The 19,345-nt window shown below is 49.9% G+C and overlaps 1 protein-coding gene across 1 annotated transcript in view; it reads right to left on the bottom strand.

Annotated features, from left to right (window-relative positions):
• The window catches only part of Afap1l2 (actin filament associated protein 1 like 2), a 96,096-nt gene that overhangs the window by 13,221 nt on the left and 63,530 nt on the right, over positions 1-19,345 (bottom strand). Inside the window, 6 exon segments of the mRNA XM_048338205.1 lie at positions 1,680-1,859; positions 3,306-3,457; positions 3,460-3,510; positions 8,230-8,320; positions 12,113-12,207; positions 13,544-13,618. Of these exon segments, the coding sequence (XP_048194162.1) occupies positions 1,680-1,859; positions 3,306-3,457; positions 3,460-3,510; positions 8,230-8,320; positions 12,113-12,207; positions 13,544-13,618 (644 nt within the window).

Here is a 19,345-nt window from a genome sequence, read left to right as displayed (position 1 = left end):
GGCTGTGAGGCCTTTGCAGCCAAGTCCACAGATGGCCAGGGCCGCCAGTCCTCAGCTCCATGAGCTCCCTCCTGGCCACAGCGCCAGCACCGGTGCTGTTCCGTGGAAGATCTGCATTAGGTGATTTTTTTCCCTGGCTTGGGGGGCTGGGCTCACTGTGGAGTCTCCATGATGCTCGGGAACAGGCCTGTAAGCTGCCTTGAACACTGGTCTTCTGTCATCCAATCAGCCTTCCTCTGGGAAGGAGTCTGTAACTGGCACCCGAGGCCTGGGCTGGGATCATAGAAGTCAGAGGCAGCTCTGACCTCACTGAGCAGCAATGCGCCCGGACTCCAGCTGAGCCAGGGGACCCCTGGGGGACTCCCAGAGGGACACAGCCTAGGGCAGCCTTCCCAGAAGCCCTTTGGAGACACAGAAGCAGAGAGAAAAAAAAAGTGGTGAAGTCAAGACTTGAAGCCAGAGCTCACAAGCTGGACTGAGTGAGCACTTTGTAGCCACTAAGTAACTAACTGAAGAATACTCAGCAAAAAAGTGGTGAAGTCAAGACTTGAAGCCAGAGCTCTTGCTCCCAAATGCCAGGCTTCATCTTTCAGAGCTAACAATCTGTCAAGAATGTGTTCAACCACAGACCTGCCTGTGCAGTGGTCTCTCCTGTTCTACACTGGGAAGTTGCAGTTAGGGTCAAGGGAGCTATCAGATCCTCCTCGGTCAAAATTCTCCAGACAGCTTGTGGTTTCTCAAAAACATCTAGTGGTTTCTCAAAAACAGCTCACCTGCTCCAGATCTTGGGGTACTCAGCACTTGGGGTGGCCAGTGCCTCAGGCAGGTACCATTTCCAGTCATTCTTTAATAAGGAGATACAGGGCCACTTCGGACAGGCTCGCCACAATGGCTATGTTTAGCTGAGCTGGTGGGGGTGGGGGCGAGCATAATGCTGGAAATGCGTCAATGTGGTTGCAATGGTGAAATGAGTAGCAGGAAGGAGGAAGAGGATGGCCTGTACTGATCTCATCAGGGGGGCACTGTTGGGGTTTGAGAGCCCTCCAGAATGACCAGCCTCGTTTTGGTACCAATTTTGTATCTTCTGCAACCAAGTTGATGCTTAGGGCGGGGTTAGTAGGCTCCTCCCGGAGGCTTCCCCATCACCACACACCTTGGGTGAGTAATGGCACAGCTGTCCAGGTGATAGCAGAACTCTGATAGCAGAACCCGCAACACACAGACAGAATCCTAGGTCTGTAAACCTGTGCTTCCACTCTCTGGCCAAGTGACTTTGATCAGTTACTTCTGGCCTCCTGTCCTCCAAAACATGACCTTTGCCTCACTCAAAGCCTGGGGTCCATGGGAAAGAATTCACAGTTACACTGACACCGACTCTTGTTTAATATGAAGCAGGTGATCACTTACCAGAACCCAAAAGACAAGTGGATTCCAACCACCCCCAAATCTCTGCCTCTGAGGATTCAGACTGGAGGGCAAAGTGCTAAATCTGTGTCCTTGATGCCAATTGGCATGACCAGGAGCACAGGAAACCATGGACAGGGAAGGACGGCAGACCCTGTGCCCTCGGCCCAAATCATCTGTCCCTTCAGAAGCTGAGATCTCAGGACCCCCTTACAGAGAGCCCGGGAGGAACCTTCCCAGATCCCAGTGGCCTGATGCCCTTGGCCTGCCCTTACCCGGAGCCACTGCTCAGCTTGGTCCTTGCTCTGCAGGCCCAGCACGATCACATCAGCGTTCATCGGCATAATTTTCAGCTTGTGCTCCTTCTTCCGCACCTGCTTCTCCTTGTGCACGACGCTGCTGCCCAGCAAGTTCACGTCCAACTGAGGGTTGTGGTCCTTGGAGGATTTGTAACACTGGAAGAGAACAGATGGTGCTTTGCCAGGGGCCAGGCCTACTCAGATCCTATGAAGGAGGGGACCTCAACATTGAGATACTCCCTGAAAACCTGACTTGACTCCCAAACTGTAAGGCTGGACACCTTAAAGCAAGCCAGGACGTTCCACTTCAGATCATCCCCTGTCAGGTCATTCCCACAACTTCTCCATGGCCTCGGCCAAGGATACCCTAAGACCCTGCTCATCTAAATGACACTTAATGATGCACTGTGCCACTTAATGATGTTCTGGTCAATTACAGGTAGTGCTTCCTTGTGATTATGTTCACTGTCTTTGTGTGTGCAAGTACACACTATGTCCTCACACAGTGATGGCGTCACTTAATGCATTTCTCAAGATGTGCTCCACTGTCAGGGGCACGAGGCCATAGACCATGGACCCCTGTGGACAGCGCTCATTTCTCCAAGGCGGAATGAATTTTTACCCTATCTCCACCTCTCTGCACTTCTTTGTCAGCTTCCCCTCCAAAGGATCCATCAGGCACAAAACTGTGTTTACAATCTGCCTAGTTGATGCTGTGGTAGAAAAGAAAGGAAGAGACCTTCTTCCTCTATCAGTGAAAACACACTGTCTCTCGGTTTCTTATTGAAAAATGGGGTCCTTATAGGATTTCTTGACTGGATCACCTGAAATAACAGGTCACAGCCATACATTGTGGCTAGAGAAGAAAGGGGGTATATAATAATTCACTGGAGCTTCACATCAGGGCATAAAAGTGTGAATTTGCTTGTTTTTGAGAGGGTCTTGCTATGTTGCCCAGGCTGGCCTCAAATTCCTGAACTAAGTGATCCTCCTACCTGGCTCTCTCAAGCTGTCAGAACTGCAGGCCCATAGTCAGCCATGCCTGACTCAAAACTGTGAATTTTAATTTTAAATACCAGGAAATGTGATTGCTATAAGAACAATATCTCTGGTTTCTCAGTGGGTCTTGACTTTTCTTCAGCCTTTCAGAGTCCTGCAGCTCCTGAGCGATTCCTACAGTTCTCATGTTGCTCAGGCCAAAGCAGTAGCAAGAATTGGTTCCGGGGGCTGGGCTACAGGAACCACTGGGAAGCCACACGTGAGGAAAGACTAGGGGCAGGAAAATGTCTCATTCTCAAGAAACAAAAGTCCATGAGATGGGGTGGTGAGGATAACCACAGCCCCCCTTGAGAGCCGAAAGAAAACAACTGCATCTTTCAAATCCAGAAACGCCACGTTTCCACGGACAGAAAAAGCTGCATATGATTTCAAATTAGGGAGAGGTTAAAATTATCCAGATACCTAAAGGCTCTAACTCCCCCCACCCCACATCACATCAGGAAGTGTGAACACATGCATGCGTGCATGTGCACACACACACACACACACACACACACACACACACACCCCACTACCCTCAGAGGAAAGAAGATAGGCACTGACCAGGAGTCTGGTGTCCCTGATCACACAGAGCTGCTTAGCCCACTGGCCCAGCCACTTCTTGCGCCACAGGAAGGCACAGATCCGGGCATCTCGCATCAGTTCAATGCTGGCCTCTGGGGAGGGCCACTGGTAGGGGGCCGACTTGCCTTGCCACTCTCCTCTTCATCGTAGGACTCATAAGAGCTGCTCACCGCCTCTCCATCCTCTGCAAGGGAGACTCACTTAGTCAGGGCCCCATTAGGCTGTGGGGGACAAGAACTGGGAGGCTCTGGACAAGTGACAATGGGAAGGGCAGCAGGCAGCAAGCAGGAGCCAGCCAGTGGCCCTCAGGCTACCCCGTACCTGTACACCTCCCCCCACCCCACATACATACCCTTGCAAACAGCCTTCAACCCAGGACCACAGTTCTCTTTCTACCCTGAGCCCCTTGGAGATGATGGTAGAAGAACAATAAGAACTTGAAGCTGGACCTGTCTCCTTTTCCCTCCTCAAAGCCCAGCTTCCAGATGCCAACAGGTTCATGGGCCGTCCCATGGACTGTGCTCCTCAGAAGCCAGGTCCCCACCACTGTTGATTCCTCGAATAAATGACGAAGCCAGTGCTGGAGAGACGTTTCTAGACTCCTTGAGCCTCATATTTCTATCCTCTTCAGGGGTCAGGAGGAAGAGGGTGTCCTCTGAGAACCAGCCATGTGCTTTGCAAGTATCCAGGCTGCCTGGTTTGAGCCCAGACTGGGTAGGGTGAGTGGAGTGGTGGCTCTTCAGAAAGAAAAGGCCAAGTAAACCATAGTATGCAATGGTGTTGGGAGAAGGTACCTGTTGGCTCTCCTGTAGAATCCTGCCCCTGCTCCAAACCCTCCTTAGCAAACCCACTCATCTTCCTTAGACTCCATTCAGTTCTGTTTTCTCTCTTTCAAGCAACCCTAGACAGAATGAGCCCCTTCACCTGCTTCTATCTACGTCCCTCCTCTGCTGCTGGCTATGAGCCTGCCTCCTATTTCTGTTGTTTGAAAGAATTCCTAAACTCACCTCAGTGCAAATGCAACCTCACTGCTGCATTCAAGCCCAACAAAAACCATGCTATCTATCTATCTATCTATCTATCTATCTATCTATCTATCTATCTATCTATCTATCATCTACCTACCTACTTATCATCAATTATCCACTCATCATCCTTAGAAAGCAGGGCATGAAGGTAAAGGAGTCCCAGGATTTCAAGCCCTGGCTCAGCCCAGATGCCCTTTCATGACCTTGATGCTCTGCCAGAATTTGCTATGGACAGTGAGCTCACCACCTCCTGATCACTGGACATTGTTCTTCTTTTAGAAAAATGGGCTCAATAACTACCTCCTGTAATGTCTGTACAACAGCCTTTGTTCTGTCTCCCTCTCAAGTCAAGCTGAATGGTTCTTCTCTTCTGTCTGTTGTCTCAAGAGCCATAAAACACTCATACTCTTTAATCCAGAAATCCCTTTGACCAGAAACTAGATTTTTAAAAAAACAAAAGAGGAGGAGGAACTAAGGGTATAGCTCTAAGGTAGAGTAATTGCCTATCACCTACCAGGCCTTAGGTTTACTCCCAATACCAAAATAAATTTAAAAAAAATAGTAAAGAAGAGGAAGAAATATCCCATGCATAAATATATTCATCTAGAAGTTAGTATTCAGCAGAAGAGAATTGGATAAGGAAACTATTTTTTCATCCATTTAGGAGAACCCAGGAAGCCATAATCAATTAAAACCCTGAAAATCAGTTGTCAACTCAGTAAACTCCCCTGAGAGATGATGACAGAAGAAAAAGGCACAGCTAGAATTATGCATTCAAATAGAACAGCGTGTGAAGGTATCAGAGAACTCACAGCAGCTGATATGTTAGGGAGGTAGGATGAAGGTGAGTATTTTTTTGTTGTTTTAATTTTTGCTTGTTGTCAGTATTGTACTATCTGGACAAAATGTACAACAAGAAGAAAGATAGAGTAGCATTGGGATTCTTTCTTCAAGAACAAAAATGGGCAGAGGAAGGGTAGGGGGTTGGTATAAAGAAGTCGGGTCTATCCCCACCATGTATTTCTGAGGTCCTGCACGTTTTGGCTCCACAAAGCTAACTGGAAAATCGCATGCTGTCAATTTGTAGCTTGAAGAAAATTAAGGCAAATATATGAACAATAAATGCAAGATCTTCTTAAGACAGGTTCCTGGCTCCCACAGAGCATCGGGTGAGCAGGAGTGAAAGGCAACATGCTCAGGTAATTTCACTGGGATGCACCCACTGTGTCCCACAGAGTCACTGAAAATGAGAACCGAGGGCATAAAGGCCCTGCATGCACTGGGTCTTTCACCACTTTCAATGTCACAGGGAAAGGTTGGTCTGTGCAAGGCAGAGTATGTTGCTTCCCATACAGGACAGCAGGTGGATGTGTGTGGACATGCAGGACCCATGCAGGAAAATGGAGAGATGGTCATTCTCAGGCCATGCAGCCATCTCTGAGAGCACATAGCAGGCAAGAAACCACGGGCATTCTAGCTTCAAGACAGGCAGTACCCAAGGTAATCGTGGCATAAATGACTCCTTCAGGCACCTGTACCCATCTGGGGACTCCAGCAGGGAAAAATCCACCCGAATGACCTTGATGATGTCCCAAAGCACAGCAGGAGGCAAGAAGAAAGACACAGAGAGAGACAAGATAAAGAAGGCCACACCCAAGTACAGAGACTCAGTGGTAGCCATGAGAGGTTAGTGCTCCCCCTCCAAGATATGGGCTTGTCAGAACATAGCCAGTCCTCTACCCATCCGTGTGACTATCTGACATCAGTGGAATGTAAACAAAGTCATGTGTGTCACTTCTAGCTGGAGCTTTGCTTTAAAGGAGCAGACAGGAGTTCTCTGCTCTACCTTTACAGAGGATTCAGTGGCCCCAGAGGGGGACAGAGTCAATCACGGAAGCAACTTGGGCATCAAAACAACACAGAAGCAGAAATAGCCACATTGAACTGCTCTATGCATGATGCCAGTCTTTATTGTGCCACTATAAAATGGCACAGGATTGTTGTTGGAGCAGCCGGCGTCACTGCCACTCCCCACTCACATGACATGTTAGGAATGAAGAGCCTGATGTCTGTCTTGGGCAAGCAGGAGCGGCCCGGATGTTTCTGGGCCATCAGGATGCTCATGAAACCTTCTCTCAGAGAGAGGCCCCTGACCCAGTGGCGCAGTATGGGAATGCTGCTGACAAAGGAGGACAAGTGACCCATCACTTAGCCTTGTGCAGGAAGTCAGCAAAATCACAGTTGGACAGTGAACTAGAACAAGGGCTGGCGCCCAATGTTCCTTTGTCCTGTGCAACCTGTGTGTCACACTGCTCAAGCAGGTGTGAGGACAGAAGGCAGGAAGAGGGACCAGGCTGGCTTGCCACACAGGCCAAGTCCTCCTCTGTCATAAGTGGGCCACCTTCCCAAGCCACCTCCAGTCCCGTGGTGGCAAGAGACCACACACTCTTCCCCCCCTGCTCCACACTAAGTTCAGGCTGTCCTGGTGATCATCACTCAGGTCTGCAGACAACACAATCAGTGGAAAGACAAACCCCAAGAGGTGAGATCTTCCTCACCACTTCTTGCTTGTGTGGAGATGCAGCACCCCACAAACAGGCCCCTGTGTGTCTGGGAGGCAGGCCCTGGCTGGCAGGGGCACACCCAGGAGAGACAGGCTCAAGGTGCATTGGAGGCACTCACTCTGGTGAGTCACTCTTCCTACTTTCAGGATGCCCCAGACAGTGGCACCACGCCCTCCGCTGTGGTCTAAAATCACAGCCCAGGCTGCAAGCCAGCCTCCCTGGGCCGAAGCTAAGTGTCTGCCCACAGTGCCAGCCTCTGAGAACCACCTCAGTCTCAACAGGCCCTCCCCTCCCACTCAGTTCCCGGGACCTAAGCAAGGAAGACTGTGAAGAAAGAAAAGACTCTGAGGTGGCTCCAAGTCCCAGATCCCACCTCAACATCAGTCTCATTGTTTATGGAAGCAGAATAACCACCACCTTCAACCATCTACATCGCCATCACCAGGGACCTTTACATTTCATGTTGGCAAACTGTTGTATGATTGAAAAGCCTTTTCTCTTACAAAGGGAGAAAACAGGAGGAGGTAAGAAGGTGCTATAGCGCAAATGTTGACTGTCTGCCAAAGGTTCCTGGGTTCCTTTTCTGATATTCTCCGGGCTTCCCTGAATACTCCAGTGGTTGGTCTACCTCCAGGGCCTTTGCATATGCTGTTTCTCTGTCTACAAAGTTCTCCCTGAAGTTATTCATCTGATCTGCTGCCCATAGCATTCAGGAATCTGCACAAGGTCAGACTGTCAGAGAATAACTCCTCTCCTGCTGAAATCCATTCACTTCTGTTTTCCATCCTAACGCATGTCATTACCTGACACAGGATGGTTTAATTGTTGTCTGTCTTCTCTCCATTGAATCTGAGTGTTGCTGCCTCTGCATGTAGTGGAAGTACAATAACCACCAGTCCAATGACAGAATTTGGAGGCTGCGCTCTCACTAGGCCTGGCCTCCACTTCTATGGCCTTCCATGGCCTCTCAGCCAACATCTCTCCTCTATCATCTTTCTGTACTGAACTCAGTAACTGCTAGATGGGAATCTAGAACCCAGGAAATGTGCACAGCACAGCAGGAACAATCCCCAACCCCTTCTTACAGTGAGGCTGGCTCTGCTGGGGGGCGGGGGGGTCTTGTAGACACATCTAGACCAAAGGCTAAAAGGGTCTGTGACCACTTCTCAATTGCAGTCTTTTCCCTGGTTATGGCAACCCCAACTGCCTCTGCCTTCCAGACCAGGATGAGCATGGGGGCTACTGCCAGACAGCATGGACCACTAAGTTAGAGCAGTCGGGCCCCCTGCAGGCCCAGAAACTGGGACATACCATTAATGGAAGTGTCATATGGCTCCGCCTCTTCGTAGTAGCCCTCTGGAGACTCAACCTTTGGGACAGCAAGCTGTTTTCGCTCTGGAATCTGTAGTGTGAACAAGTCAAACAATCACCTTCAGCCATGATGTGTTGGGAGCAACTTGGAATTAACCCTTTGGGTAGAAGAAGAAACTCTACAGCAAAATAATGTTCCAGATGGCTGAACTTTAAGGAAAGAAGAAGAGGAATGTGGGGTACCAGGAACCCCAGCCTTGAGATGAGACAGCCTCTGGGCCTGGCTTCCCTTCTGTGTACATAAGAATCACACCAGGCCAGGTGCCAGTGGTGCACACCTGTAATCTGAGCTACTCCGAGGATTGTGGGTCAGAGGCAGCCAAGATACGAAAGTGTAGGAGATTCTTAACTTCAATTAACCAACAAAAAAAAATGGAAGTAGGGGCTGGGGATATAGCCTAGTGGCAAGAGTGCCTGCCTCGGATACACGAGGCCCTAGGTTTGATTCCCCAGCACCACATATACAGAAAACGGCCAGAAGCGGCGCTGTGGCTCAAGTGGCAGAGTGCTGCTAGCCTTGAGTGGGAAGAAGCCAGGGACAGTGCTCAGGCCCTGAGTCCAAGGCCCAGGACTGGCCAAAAAAAAAATGGAAGTAGAGCGGTGGCTCAAGTGATAGAGTGCTAGCCTTGAGTAAAAAAGCTAAGGGACAGTGCCCAGGCCCCGAGTTCAAGCCCTAGTACCAGCTCATGTGCATGGACACGCGCGCGCGCACACACACACACACACACAATGTGTGTTCAAGGCTTCACAGGGGAGTTGGGGTGGAGATGGCTGTGCTTGCCAGGAGAATAAACAGGGGCCACCACACATCTGTTTCTCCTGCAGTGACCATAGCACCTGGCCATGCAGGCAGCAAGCCTGGAAAGGCCACGATTGCCTGAGTCACCGCCCACACCCACGTGCTTGCTCTAGACCTCTGGCTGCCCTTGCGTTGTTGGACAAGCTGCTTTCCAGTGAGCATAAAGGCTGGAATGGGGACCAAGCCACATGCTGAGAATCAAGGCTTGTGGTTGACAAGCATCCTGAGTCTGGGGCACAGTCCACCATCCTACCCAGCCAGCGGTGGCAGCCATCAGTGGTGTGGGGTCCAACATTCAGGTAGAGGAGCCCGAGATACACAGATGCCCTGGGGTTGAGGAAGAAAAGGAGGCCTCGGGGTCACTCCAGGCTCAGGCCCTGGGGTGGAGCTGCCAAGCTTCTTGCTTGGGAGGCCACTGCTTCGGGGATCTGCTTTTCCTGGCTCCACTGACCCTGGTCTTCTGGGGTTCTTGGACTAAGAGTTATGGCCACTTCCCTACAGATTGACCAAAGAAGACTAAGTAAGCAAAGGCACGCATACATGAGTTTGGGCAAGAGAGATTTCTGGGTTAATATGTCAGACTCGTGTCACATTGGAACCCCTGAGGGTGACAGTGGGTGCCTAGAGTAGAACGAGGAAGGATATGGAAAAGGGGGCTATGGACACGGTCGACACCCTGTGTCTTTTCAGCAGAGCAATGGCCACACAGGGGAGAGAACTGGCTTGCACTGTAAAGTCAGCTGGCCCTTCTGGAACTTTCCCCAGGCCTGGACTCCATCCACAGGATGATTACTGAGGCTTGGAAAGGCCCCTGGAACCTTACTGTTTCTGGGTGGTGACTTCTGCACAACATTTCTCTCAGACATGGCTATGAGCCTATCCAGGCCAAGGAATCCATCTCAGATGTTACTGGAAGCCTCTCTTAAGGAGCCACATGCCTACCTGCCCTCTACCTGATCCCTACACAGACCAGAGCCCTTGGTACAGAGTACTAGAAAATGGGGAGGATCCCAGGGACAACTGTGCGCCCCCCCCTCCCAAGGCCCAGGCTCTGGCCCTGGTCCACTGTATTTGGAAAACACAGATTTGTAAAAACTCAGCTCCTAGTGAATTCACCTCACCACATGCAGCTGCCCCTGGAGTGGCAGCTACTTTTCCACCAAGCAAAGCCCAAGTGATCAAAGCCTGGGATACATCAGAAACCTTTCACCAGGAGCCACCAGCAATAAGATAGGAGGGTCCAAGTGAAGTGCTTCCCCCAAGATCCTCAAAGTCAGGGCAAGATGAGGACAGGGGCAGCTGGACTGAGCATAGCCTTGACTTGCTCTGCTATACAACCTCCAGGAGCTCACAGTCTGGGGGTGCCTGGTGGCCTCCCTGCTGCAAGGCTGTGGCCAGGGCTTTTCGACTCTCTGAGTTTGTTGCTGGTAGGGTATTGTGTCTGTGTGCATGGAATTGAATTGGGGTGGGAGCTTGAGACTCAGTCAGTGGCATCATCGGCATCATGGAACATCCAGGGATGAGGGATTAGGCTGCCAATAATCACCTGTTCTGAGAGGAAGAGTCCCACCTGCTTCCACTCAGCATAAGGGACCTGGTGCAATGGATGGTCACAGGTACACATGAAGTAGTGTTGCTTCCTGGTTTAAGGAGACCCGATGCCTTCAGGAAGGCTCAGAGATGGAGCCAGTCCAGCCATTCTGCGGTTGGGAGCCCCTCCGTGGTGATGTGAGCCCATCTATCAGGCGATGGCCATTGGCCAGAGTTCAGTGACAGTGCAGTCAGCTTCCTGCTGGGGTGGACCCCAGGGGTCGTTCTGTCTCTGCTTTCTACATAGATCCTTCCCATCGGTGGCCCTGTTCCTACTCTAGGAATCCTCTCACCCCTAAGGGGAAAGAACCTGGGCTCAAATCCTGATGGTACCACTCAAATGCTTTGGTCTTCTCCCCTCACAAATTTTAAGTACTACTGCCACTTACCTCACTGAGAACTAGCATACTGTGGCTTGGAGCCTTAACCTGGTGAACAGACAGATGCCAAGATCACTTCTATTTATTTAAACATCAGAGGACAAAGGACTAGAGACCTTAAATAACTTTCTCAGGGTCGAAGAGCTAGTAGATGACAAAGCTGAGATCCAAACCCAGGGATGTACGATTCCCATCCACAGGTCTATCTGTCTATCATCCATTCACTCATCAATCTATCCATCCATCATCCATCCATCTACCTGCTTGCCCGCCCACTTATCATACTGAACAATTGTGTGTGGTCTACTCTACAACCCTAGACATGAATTAATAACTGAGAGACACAGTCCCTGTCTTGAGGAGCTTCTATCTTGTAGGGAACACAAATAATAAAAACTCCATGTCAACAGTGGAAAGTGTCCCAGAAGGATGACTGGATTGGTGGGAGAGAACAGGGATGGATGGCTCATACAGCCAGGCCAGGAAAATTTCAGGAGCTTCTGAAAGGTGGTCATCACTGATGGGCCATGACCCAGGAAGTGGAAAGTCCTGCAGCAGAGCTGACCACAACACAACCTAGAAGCAGAAGGGAAGCCAGGTGCCAAAAAGCTGTTCCTGTATCTGGGCTTGGTATGCAAGCCTTGCCACCATGTATAGAATAAAGAAGTTTATTTCTAACTGAATAAGAACCACCAGTGGGCTTCAGGCAGGAAGTACAGTGTGATAAGATTGACATTTGGTCACAGTGGCCTCAGCTGGTGACCAGAGCAAAACATGGCCCTTGTGGGACACTGGAGAAAGAGCCTGGCGTGACATTTGATACACAGTGATAAAGCCCCTTGATAAAATCTCCCTATGCCCATCGGTCTTAGCGTCAGGAGTCTTAGAATCTCATGGGTCTGAGAAAATGGCAAGTGGCCTGTATGGGCTTTCTGTGCCACCTTTCCAGCCCATGCCTTACACACCAGGGGTCCTGAGATTTGGAGGATTAACCCAAGGAAGGACAAGGACCTCAGTTGGGGAAGTTCCTCTGAGATCCTGGACTAACACTTACCATCTTGGATGGTGGGAGGTCAGGGAGGCTCTTCTGAGGGGCGGAGGTGTGCAGGCAGGGCTCCCCATTCATCAGTGGACCATGTTCCTCTAGCACTGTGGAAAGGAAGAGAAGAAGACATGGGGGGGGGGTCAGTGCATGGCAGGGTCTTATTACCTAGGAATGTCCGGTCACTGGGTCAGTCCTTGTCTTGTGAGTTCTATTTGAGCAGGTGTTAATTACCCAGGTAGGCGGCCATGGGAGCTGAAGTTGTTTTTTTCCTCCCCAAATAGGAAATGTGCCATGGACAGATTCCTCCGCGTTCCTGGCAGGCTCTTCACCTTTCCCTGACATATGCCCCACGTCAGAAACAGTCCAGCCACAGGCTTCAGCCAAGCACGGCAGCTGCCTGGTGGTCACTATATTGAGCTGGGCTCAGTACAAACCCTGTTATTATGGTTCCTCCCTCCCACAGCTTACCCACAAGGCAAATGACCCCGGGTAGAGTGGCCACTGTCCTCTGGGTGAGTTCTACAGGCCCAGGAGTGGTGGTAGTGGTGGTAGTGGTGGTAGTGGTGGATTGGGGGAGGTGGTGATGACGAAGTTGGGACACCAATTCTCTGAGTTAAAGGCAAGACACTGAAGTTGCTTTACTACGACCAGTCCAGCCAGATCATAAACAAGACAGTGCAGGCAGATCTGCCCTCAGGCTACGGTGACCCATGTCCAGATTCCGTCCCATTGAAGGCAAGCTTTCAATACAATAAAAGCAAGAGCTTTAGGAGCTGTGTCCCCATCTCTCTCTAAGCTACTCCATTTGAGCTACAGTGTGTGTGGGGGGGGTGGTTAGGAGATGGTTCTTTGCATGTCTTCTCTGCTACAGGGTAGCTATGCAAACCTCCGTGCCTTCTGGGGTCCTGTCAGACCCATCCCACAGGGTAAAAGAGGAGGAGTGGGGGACGAAGACTGAGTCCCTGAGGAGGGAGCCATAGATCCTTCCACTATGAGGGAAAAACTGTGCTGCCTGAGGAGTGTCCCGATGAGCTTCATCTCGGAACACAACATACACGCAGTTGCTGACACGACCATTTCTCCCCCCTCCTCCCAATCAGACTTCTATGAAAACACACAGAGCTGGAACCGTGGGATCAGCGCCATGCACAGCTGCTCTCCTCCAACCTCTGAATTATGACTTCCTGTTCCTGGGATGCTGCTGGGAAAAGCTTAGAGATTTTAGGGACAGATTCCTCATTCAATCAGCAAGGAGGTGGTGGCCACTGAAACATCCGAAAATATATCAACCCAAAATACCACAACCAAAAATGTAGATGCCACAAATAACTCCCCAGGCCTGTCTGGATGCTTGCTGAGAGGGAGCAAGGAGAGGAGGGAGCCAAACCTGAGCCTTCCCTTCCCAGGACTGCCCAGCCCCACTGCCTGCCCAGCCCATACCTTTGTCCTGAGACTCTGCACTCTGCTGCCTGTTGACTGTGACTTTGTTCATGTAAATGTACTCTTCATCAGAACCTGCAGAGAGAGGGCAATCAACATGGGCTTTGTGCGACTTTGGGCTGGGACAGAGAGAAACAATCTCCCTGTGACACTTTTGTCTGCATGGATTACAGAGAAAGCACTGGGCACTTCAGGTTGATTAAGAATCCACCCATAGGCTAGGTGCTGGTAGCTCACAATTGTGATCCTAGTTGCTCTGGAGGCTAAGAATGGACAGGAAAGCTCATGAGACTCTTATGTCCATTTAACCACCAATAAAAACTGGAAGTGTAGCTGTGGTTCAAATGGTAGAGTGCTAGCCTTGAACTCAAAACTCACACCCTGAGTTCAAGCCCCAAAATCTATCAGAGAAGCTAGCACCAGTGGCTCATGCCTGTAATCCTAGCTATTCAGGAGGCTGAGATCTGAGGATTGTAGTTCAAAGCCATCCCAAACAGAAAAATCCATGGGACTCCAATTAGCCAGCAAAAAGTCAGAAATGGAGCTGTGGCTCAAGTAGTAGAATGTACTCTTGGGCAAAAAAGCTAAGGCCCAGGCCCTGAGATCAAGTGCCAGCACACACACACACACACACACACACACACACACACACACACACACACACACACACACACCCCAATGCATCATAGAGCTGGCAGATTTCCAAGCAAGATGAGTTGCTGACTGCTAGTTTTCTAAGATGGAGTGGTCATGAGGGGGGTAGGAAGGGCAAGGTGCAGAAGGAGAGCTCCAGAAATAAAAGTGGTAAGGTTGAAAGGTACCTACACCACAAAGATGTATCCTGAGTTAGTTCTTCTGAGCAGATACAGCTCTGGGTTCCCCAGTACTGCATTTACATTGTAAAATACCTTCCGATATTCTAATCCCAGTCTGAATAACTGGAATACACTAATCAGAGATATCTAGATACAATAGATCTGGCTAAGAATCTGAACATTGAGCTTCTAGGTCCCTTTGGGTGGTGGGAGTGTCACTGAGGGGAAGCCCAGGTGGGGATAGTATAGGCTCTGAGTCTAGAGGGGTAAGAAGGCTGGGGATGGGATAGAGGATGGGCTTCCTGGTAGTAGATTGCACCCTACAGGGGCATCGCCATCTCTTTGAAATCCTTTGGTCTAGTCACCTTCCCACTGTGTGCCAACAGAAGAACACTGGCCAGCCTCCTGCCACACGCTTGGTTCTTCACTCCCAGGTGTCACTCCTCACTTCCTCTGAAAGATCTTTTGCAGCTCTTCACCTCTATTTCCTAGGGACTAGTGGCCAGTAAATCCCAGTGGCTGGGGTGTGCTTCTGAGCCAAAGGATCCAACTCAAACCTCTGGCAAAAGAGGCAATTCCACATCAGTCTGTTACATGGCCACAGATCACGAAGACTCCAGCCAAAGGTCTCCAACCAGCTGGCAGCATGAAGCCAGCTGAGCCCACAGCCATCAACCACTGCTTGCCACCACAGTGCTCAGTCCTGCCACGACTGGTGGGCAGTGTTGTCCTATTCCAAGTAGTTCATGGAAGACAATTCTGAGGAATGTTCACCAACTGAGTCACACGTGGTCTGGGGGAATAGTGTTTGCAGAGCACAGCTCAGGGGACAAGTTCTTTGCAGTGGGCGGCAGGAGATGGGCTCAGCCAACCATGCCATTGATAGCACAGTGCCAGGCTAAACGTCTCACCCTTGGACCTCAGGTGTTTTATTTGAATGGGTAAATCAAAAGGATAAAATACTGCTTGTTTCTACCTAACTCTGGAATTTTCAAGAGTGCTAACTCAAATCATTAGGGAATTAGAGAAAGTAAGGTAACTTTACAGTTGACTAAGATTTTAAGTCTTAAATAGCTCAAACGTTTCAAACAGGAAAACTGTCCAATAAACCATGGCCTACCAACTTACAGAAATAGCACGTCACTTCATCATAAATCTTCAACATAAATAAATAAGCCAGGCATGGGTGGCTCATGCCTAGCTACTTAGGAGACTGAGGTCTGAGGGTTGTGGTTCAAAGCCAGCCAGGGCAGGAAAGTCCATGAGACACTTAACTCCAATTAATTCCCCCCCACTTCTCCAAACACAGCCAGAAATGAAGGTGTGGCTCAAGGGATAGAGCACCAGCCTTGAGCCAAAATGTTAAGGGACGGCACCTAGGCTCTGAGTTCAAGCAACAGCATCAACACTAAAATAAAAAATAAAGAGATTGATTATTGGGGCGTGTAAGTTGGCACAAGCATTTTCAAGGTGATTTGGGAGAGTAGTTTATATTTTTGGGTTTCTATCCTTTGTTCCAGGTTTCTACTTGCAGAAATCTATCTTACGGAGAGATACCAGCCTATAAATAAAACTTTGAGGATGCTCATTGCAATATTGCATGAGGTTAAAAAGGAAAGAAAGAAAAATGCAATTTCAATGCCCACCACCTGGAGGCAGGGTGCATGTCGGGGCTCATCCGGTCATTAATGGATGTGACAAGCGACAGCGTACCTCCACTTCCGCTGTCTGCAAAGCTATCCAGGAATTGGGGTTAAGTTAAATGATAAGTTAAGTTTCAGAGCAGGAATGTGGCAACATGTAGAAATGTACATGCAGACTCTAAATGTAAAGAGAATGTAAAGCCGAGACATGGGAGACAAACCACAAATACATGAAAACATTGAGAAGACCCCACACACGGCCTGCCATTAGAGGAAAATCACAATGAACTTGGCCCCAGAAAGCTGCTGTTTTGTTCTCTCTCTGGCGGGGGGGGGGGGGGGGGGGGCGGGAAGTGCAACTGCTTCGGGCGGGAGAACCTTTTCTTAGTCACTCCTTCATTTTCCCAAGTTCTTTGAGGCCAGGCATTGATAGCTCATTTATAATCTCGGCTTCTCAGGAGGCTGAGAGCTGGAGGCTAGAGATTCAAAGCCACCCCAGGCAGAAATGACCAAAGAGATTCTCCAAGTAATCAGCATGAAGCTGGACTGGAGGTATGGCTCAAGTGGTAGAATAACTGCTGTGGGCATAAAAGATGACCAGAGGGTAAAGCCCTGATACCAGCAACACACACACACACACACACACACACACACACACACACACACTGCTTTGAGCACTTGTTTGAAGACACAGAAGAGAAACACAGAGACAGTCCAGTGGGATGGGAGAGACCTAGTTACACAGCAAGGAAATGGCCACAGGTGTGGAGAAGTGAGCTAGCAGTGCTGGGATAACGTGTGTCATTCCTGGGGAATCTGCCCACAAGCCGCCCTTCTCCCACAGCTGGCGTGTGGTGGGAGGAGCCTAGAGCTCTTCCCACAGCTGAGTACACAGAGCATTTGAAGTGCTCCCTATTAGAAGGGCAGCTACCGGAACAGCCCGGAGCCTCTGGGCTGGGGAGGCAAGGGACATGGCTCTTGCTGGCAAAGGCACGAATACCACAGGCAGCCAAGTCCCTGATAAGTAGCCCTCAAGAAGAGAGGGTAGGAAGTTTATTATGCGAAGAAAACACCAGCTTGGAAAATCCAGACGGATGGATGGTTCCATCTGAAGAGTGTGAATGTGTATTCACACACACACACACACACATACTGAACGTGCAAATGGCAGGGAATCCCATGACTAGGTATTCTGAAAACAATCAACTTGCCTCACCTTTCCGGGCCTTCCTAGTCCTACAGTGAAGCTTGCCTGGGAGGCCCAGAGGAAGATGGATACTCAAAATTCTGTCTCCCCCCCAACACAACAGCTCATCGGTTGCCATACAGCCAAGGAATGTAATGGTTAGGTCCACCTTCCCTGCCTCCACAACTCTTGGCTGTGTGCCTCTGCGCAAGTGATTAGTCTAGCCCTGGTTCCCTTGTTGGTAAACTGGGGATAACAGCAAATCATTCACAGATCTGAGATGAGATTGAAATGAACACATTCAACAACACCTATCAGTGAACACATTCAACAACACCCTGTGTCAGTAAGGACTCAGTCAATGTTAGGTGCTGGTCTAAGGAGTGCAAAGGGGACCAGAGGGAAACTCAGACAAGCAGCAGCTGTAGTAATAAGTAGACTCATGCCTAAGAAGACAAGGAGCAGGTAGCTTCCAGCTTCAATACGGTAATGGTATCGGTGAGCTGGGGGCTTGCTGGAGGTGGTTCTCACTGAGAGGCCGTAGATTCATTCTCTGCAGCCCCCTATCCCACTCCAACAAGCTGCAGACCCCAGGAATGGGGAAGGTCTGACTTCATAAGGGCAGATGGAGGGCAGAACAAAAGCCATCCTACAGGGAGCCATGCAGCATGCAAAGCCAAAGAGGCCCCAACACGGGAGTCACTGCCAATGCGCTTGCACCAGAAGCCATGGGTCAGGCTGATCACAAAGAGGTGTTTTCCAGTTCCTAACAGAGGCTGTCTTTATAAGCCAACATTCTCAAGTCGGAGCACATCTTCAAAGGTCTGGGGAGTGTGCTTTGTAAAGGATCCCACTGATGAATCCCTCGGAGGGGTGAGTCATCCCTCCCCTAACTCTCGGCTTTGTACTGTGGATTTCCCCTCTGCTCTTCCCACCAGTGTTTGTTTGATGTGCAGGCCTGGCAGACGCAGCTACAAAGCCAGGAGGAGCCTGGGAACTGCTCAGGTGGCCTGGACAAGAGCAAAGGTGAGAGGGGGACTCCAGGAAAACACCCCTGATGGCATTGCAGGGAGCCTGGATTGTTCCTCCAGGAGACAGCTTCTGCTTACAGTGCCTGACATTCAGAGAAGAGAAATGCATCCTGAGACTGGGGCCCTCAGGTTAGGTGCAGGGAGTGTTTCCTGACTGTGATGTCTGGATCAGGTGGAGACTTTCCCTCCTGGCATGGATGTAGGTTGTTCCTGCTGAGAGGCAGATGGATTCAGTACGCTCAGATGGTCCCTCACTGTCCCAAACAGCAATTCCCGTTCTCAAACACCTGACAGAAAAATCAACTCAACAACTGTGTAGACTTCACAAGGTTTTCTTTAGGAAGGAAGGAAGGAAGGAAGGAAGGAAGGAAGGAAGGAAGGGAGGGAGGGAGGGAGGGAGGGAGGGAGGGAAGGAAGGAGGGAGGGAGGGAAGGAGGGAAGGAAGGAAGGAAGGAAGGGAGGGAGGGAGGGAGGGAGGGAGGGAGGGAGGGAGGGAAGGAAGGAAGGAAGGAAGGAAGGAAGGAAGGAAGGAAGGAAGGAAGGAAGGAAGGAAGGAAGGAAGGAAGAAAGAAGGAAAGAGAAGAAAAGGAATCCGGATTTGCTAGAAATGAAACCATGTGTTCACAAGAAGATTTATACAAGAATGTTCACCACAGATTTAAAGCCTTAAAGCTCAAATATGTAAACAGTCCGAACATCCATCAACAAGTGAACAGACAGACAGTGGTGTATTTACAGAATGGATTACTGCTCAGAAGTGAAAGGAGCAAACCACATGGGAGGATCTCCTACTTGAAGGAAGCCAGACACAAAGCCTATCCCATATGATCCCGTCCATGTATTTGACACTCCAGGACAGGTAGCCATTGTACAGAGGGAGAAATCAGAGAAATGGTGGCTTTCCAATAGGGGTGGGGGTGAGGAAGGAAGTTACTAGGGATGGATCAAGATAAAGGTTTCTGGATGATTGGAATAGTCCCTTCCTTCCTTCCTTTCTTCCTTTCTTCCTTCTTCCTTTTTTTGCTAGTCCTGGGGTTTGAACTCAGGGCCTGGGCACTATCCCTGAGCTACTTTTGCTCAAGGCTAGCACCTACAGCGCCTCTTCTGACTTTTTCTGTTTATGTAGT

This window comes from Perognathus longimembris, chromosome 2 (assembly GCF_023159225.1).
Source record: "Perognathus longimembris pacificus isolate PPM17 chromosome 2, ASM2315922v1, whole genome shotgun sequence".
NCBI lineage: Eukaryota > Metazoa > Chordata > Mammalia > Rodentia > Heteromyidae > Perognathus > Perognathus longimembris.
This window is presented reverse-complemented; position numbering and strand designations above follow the sequence as displayed.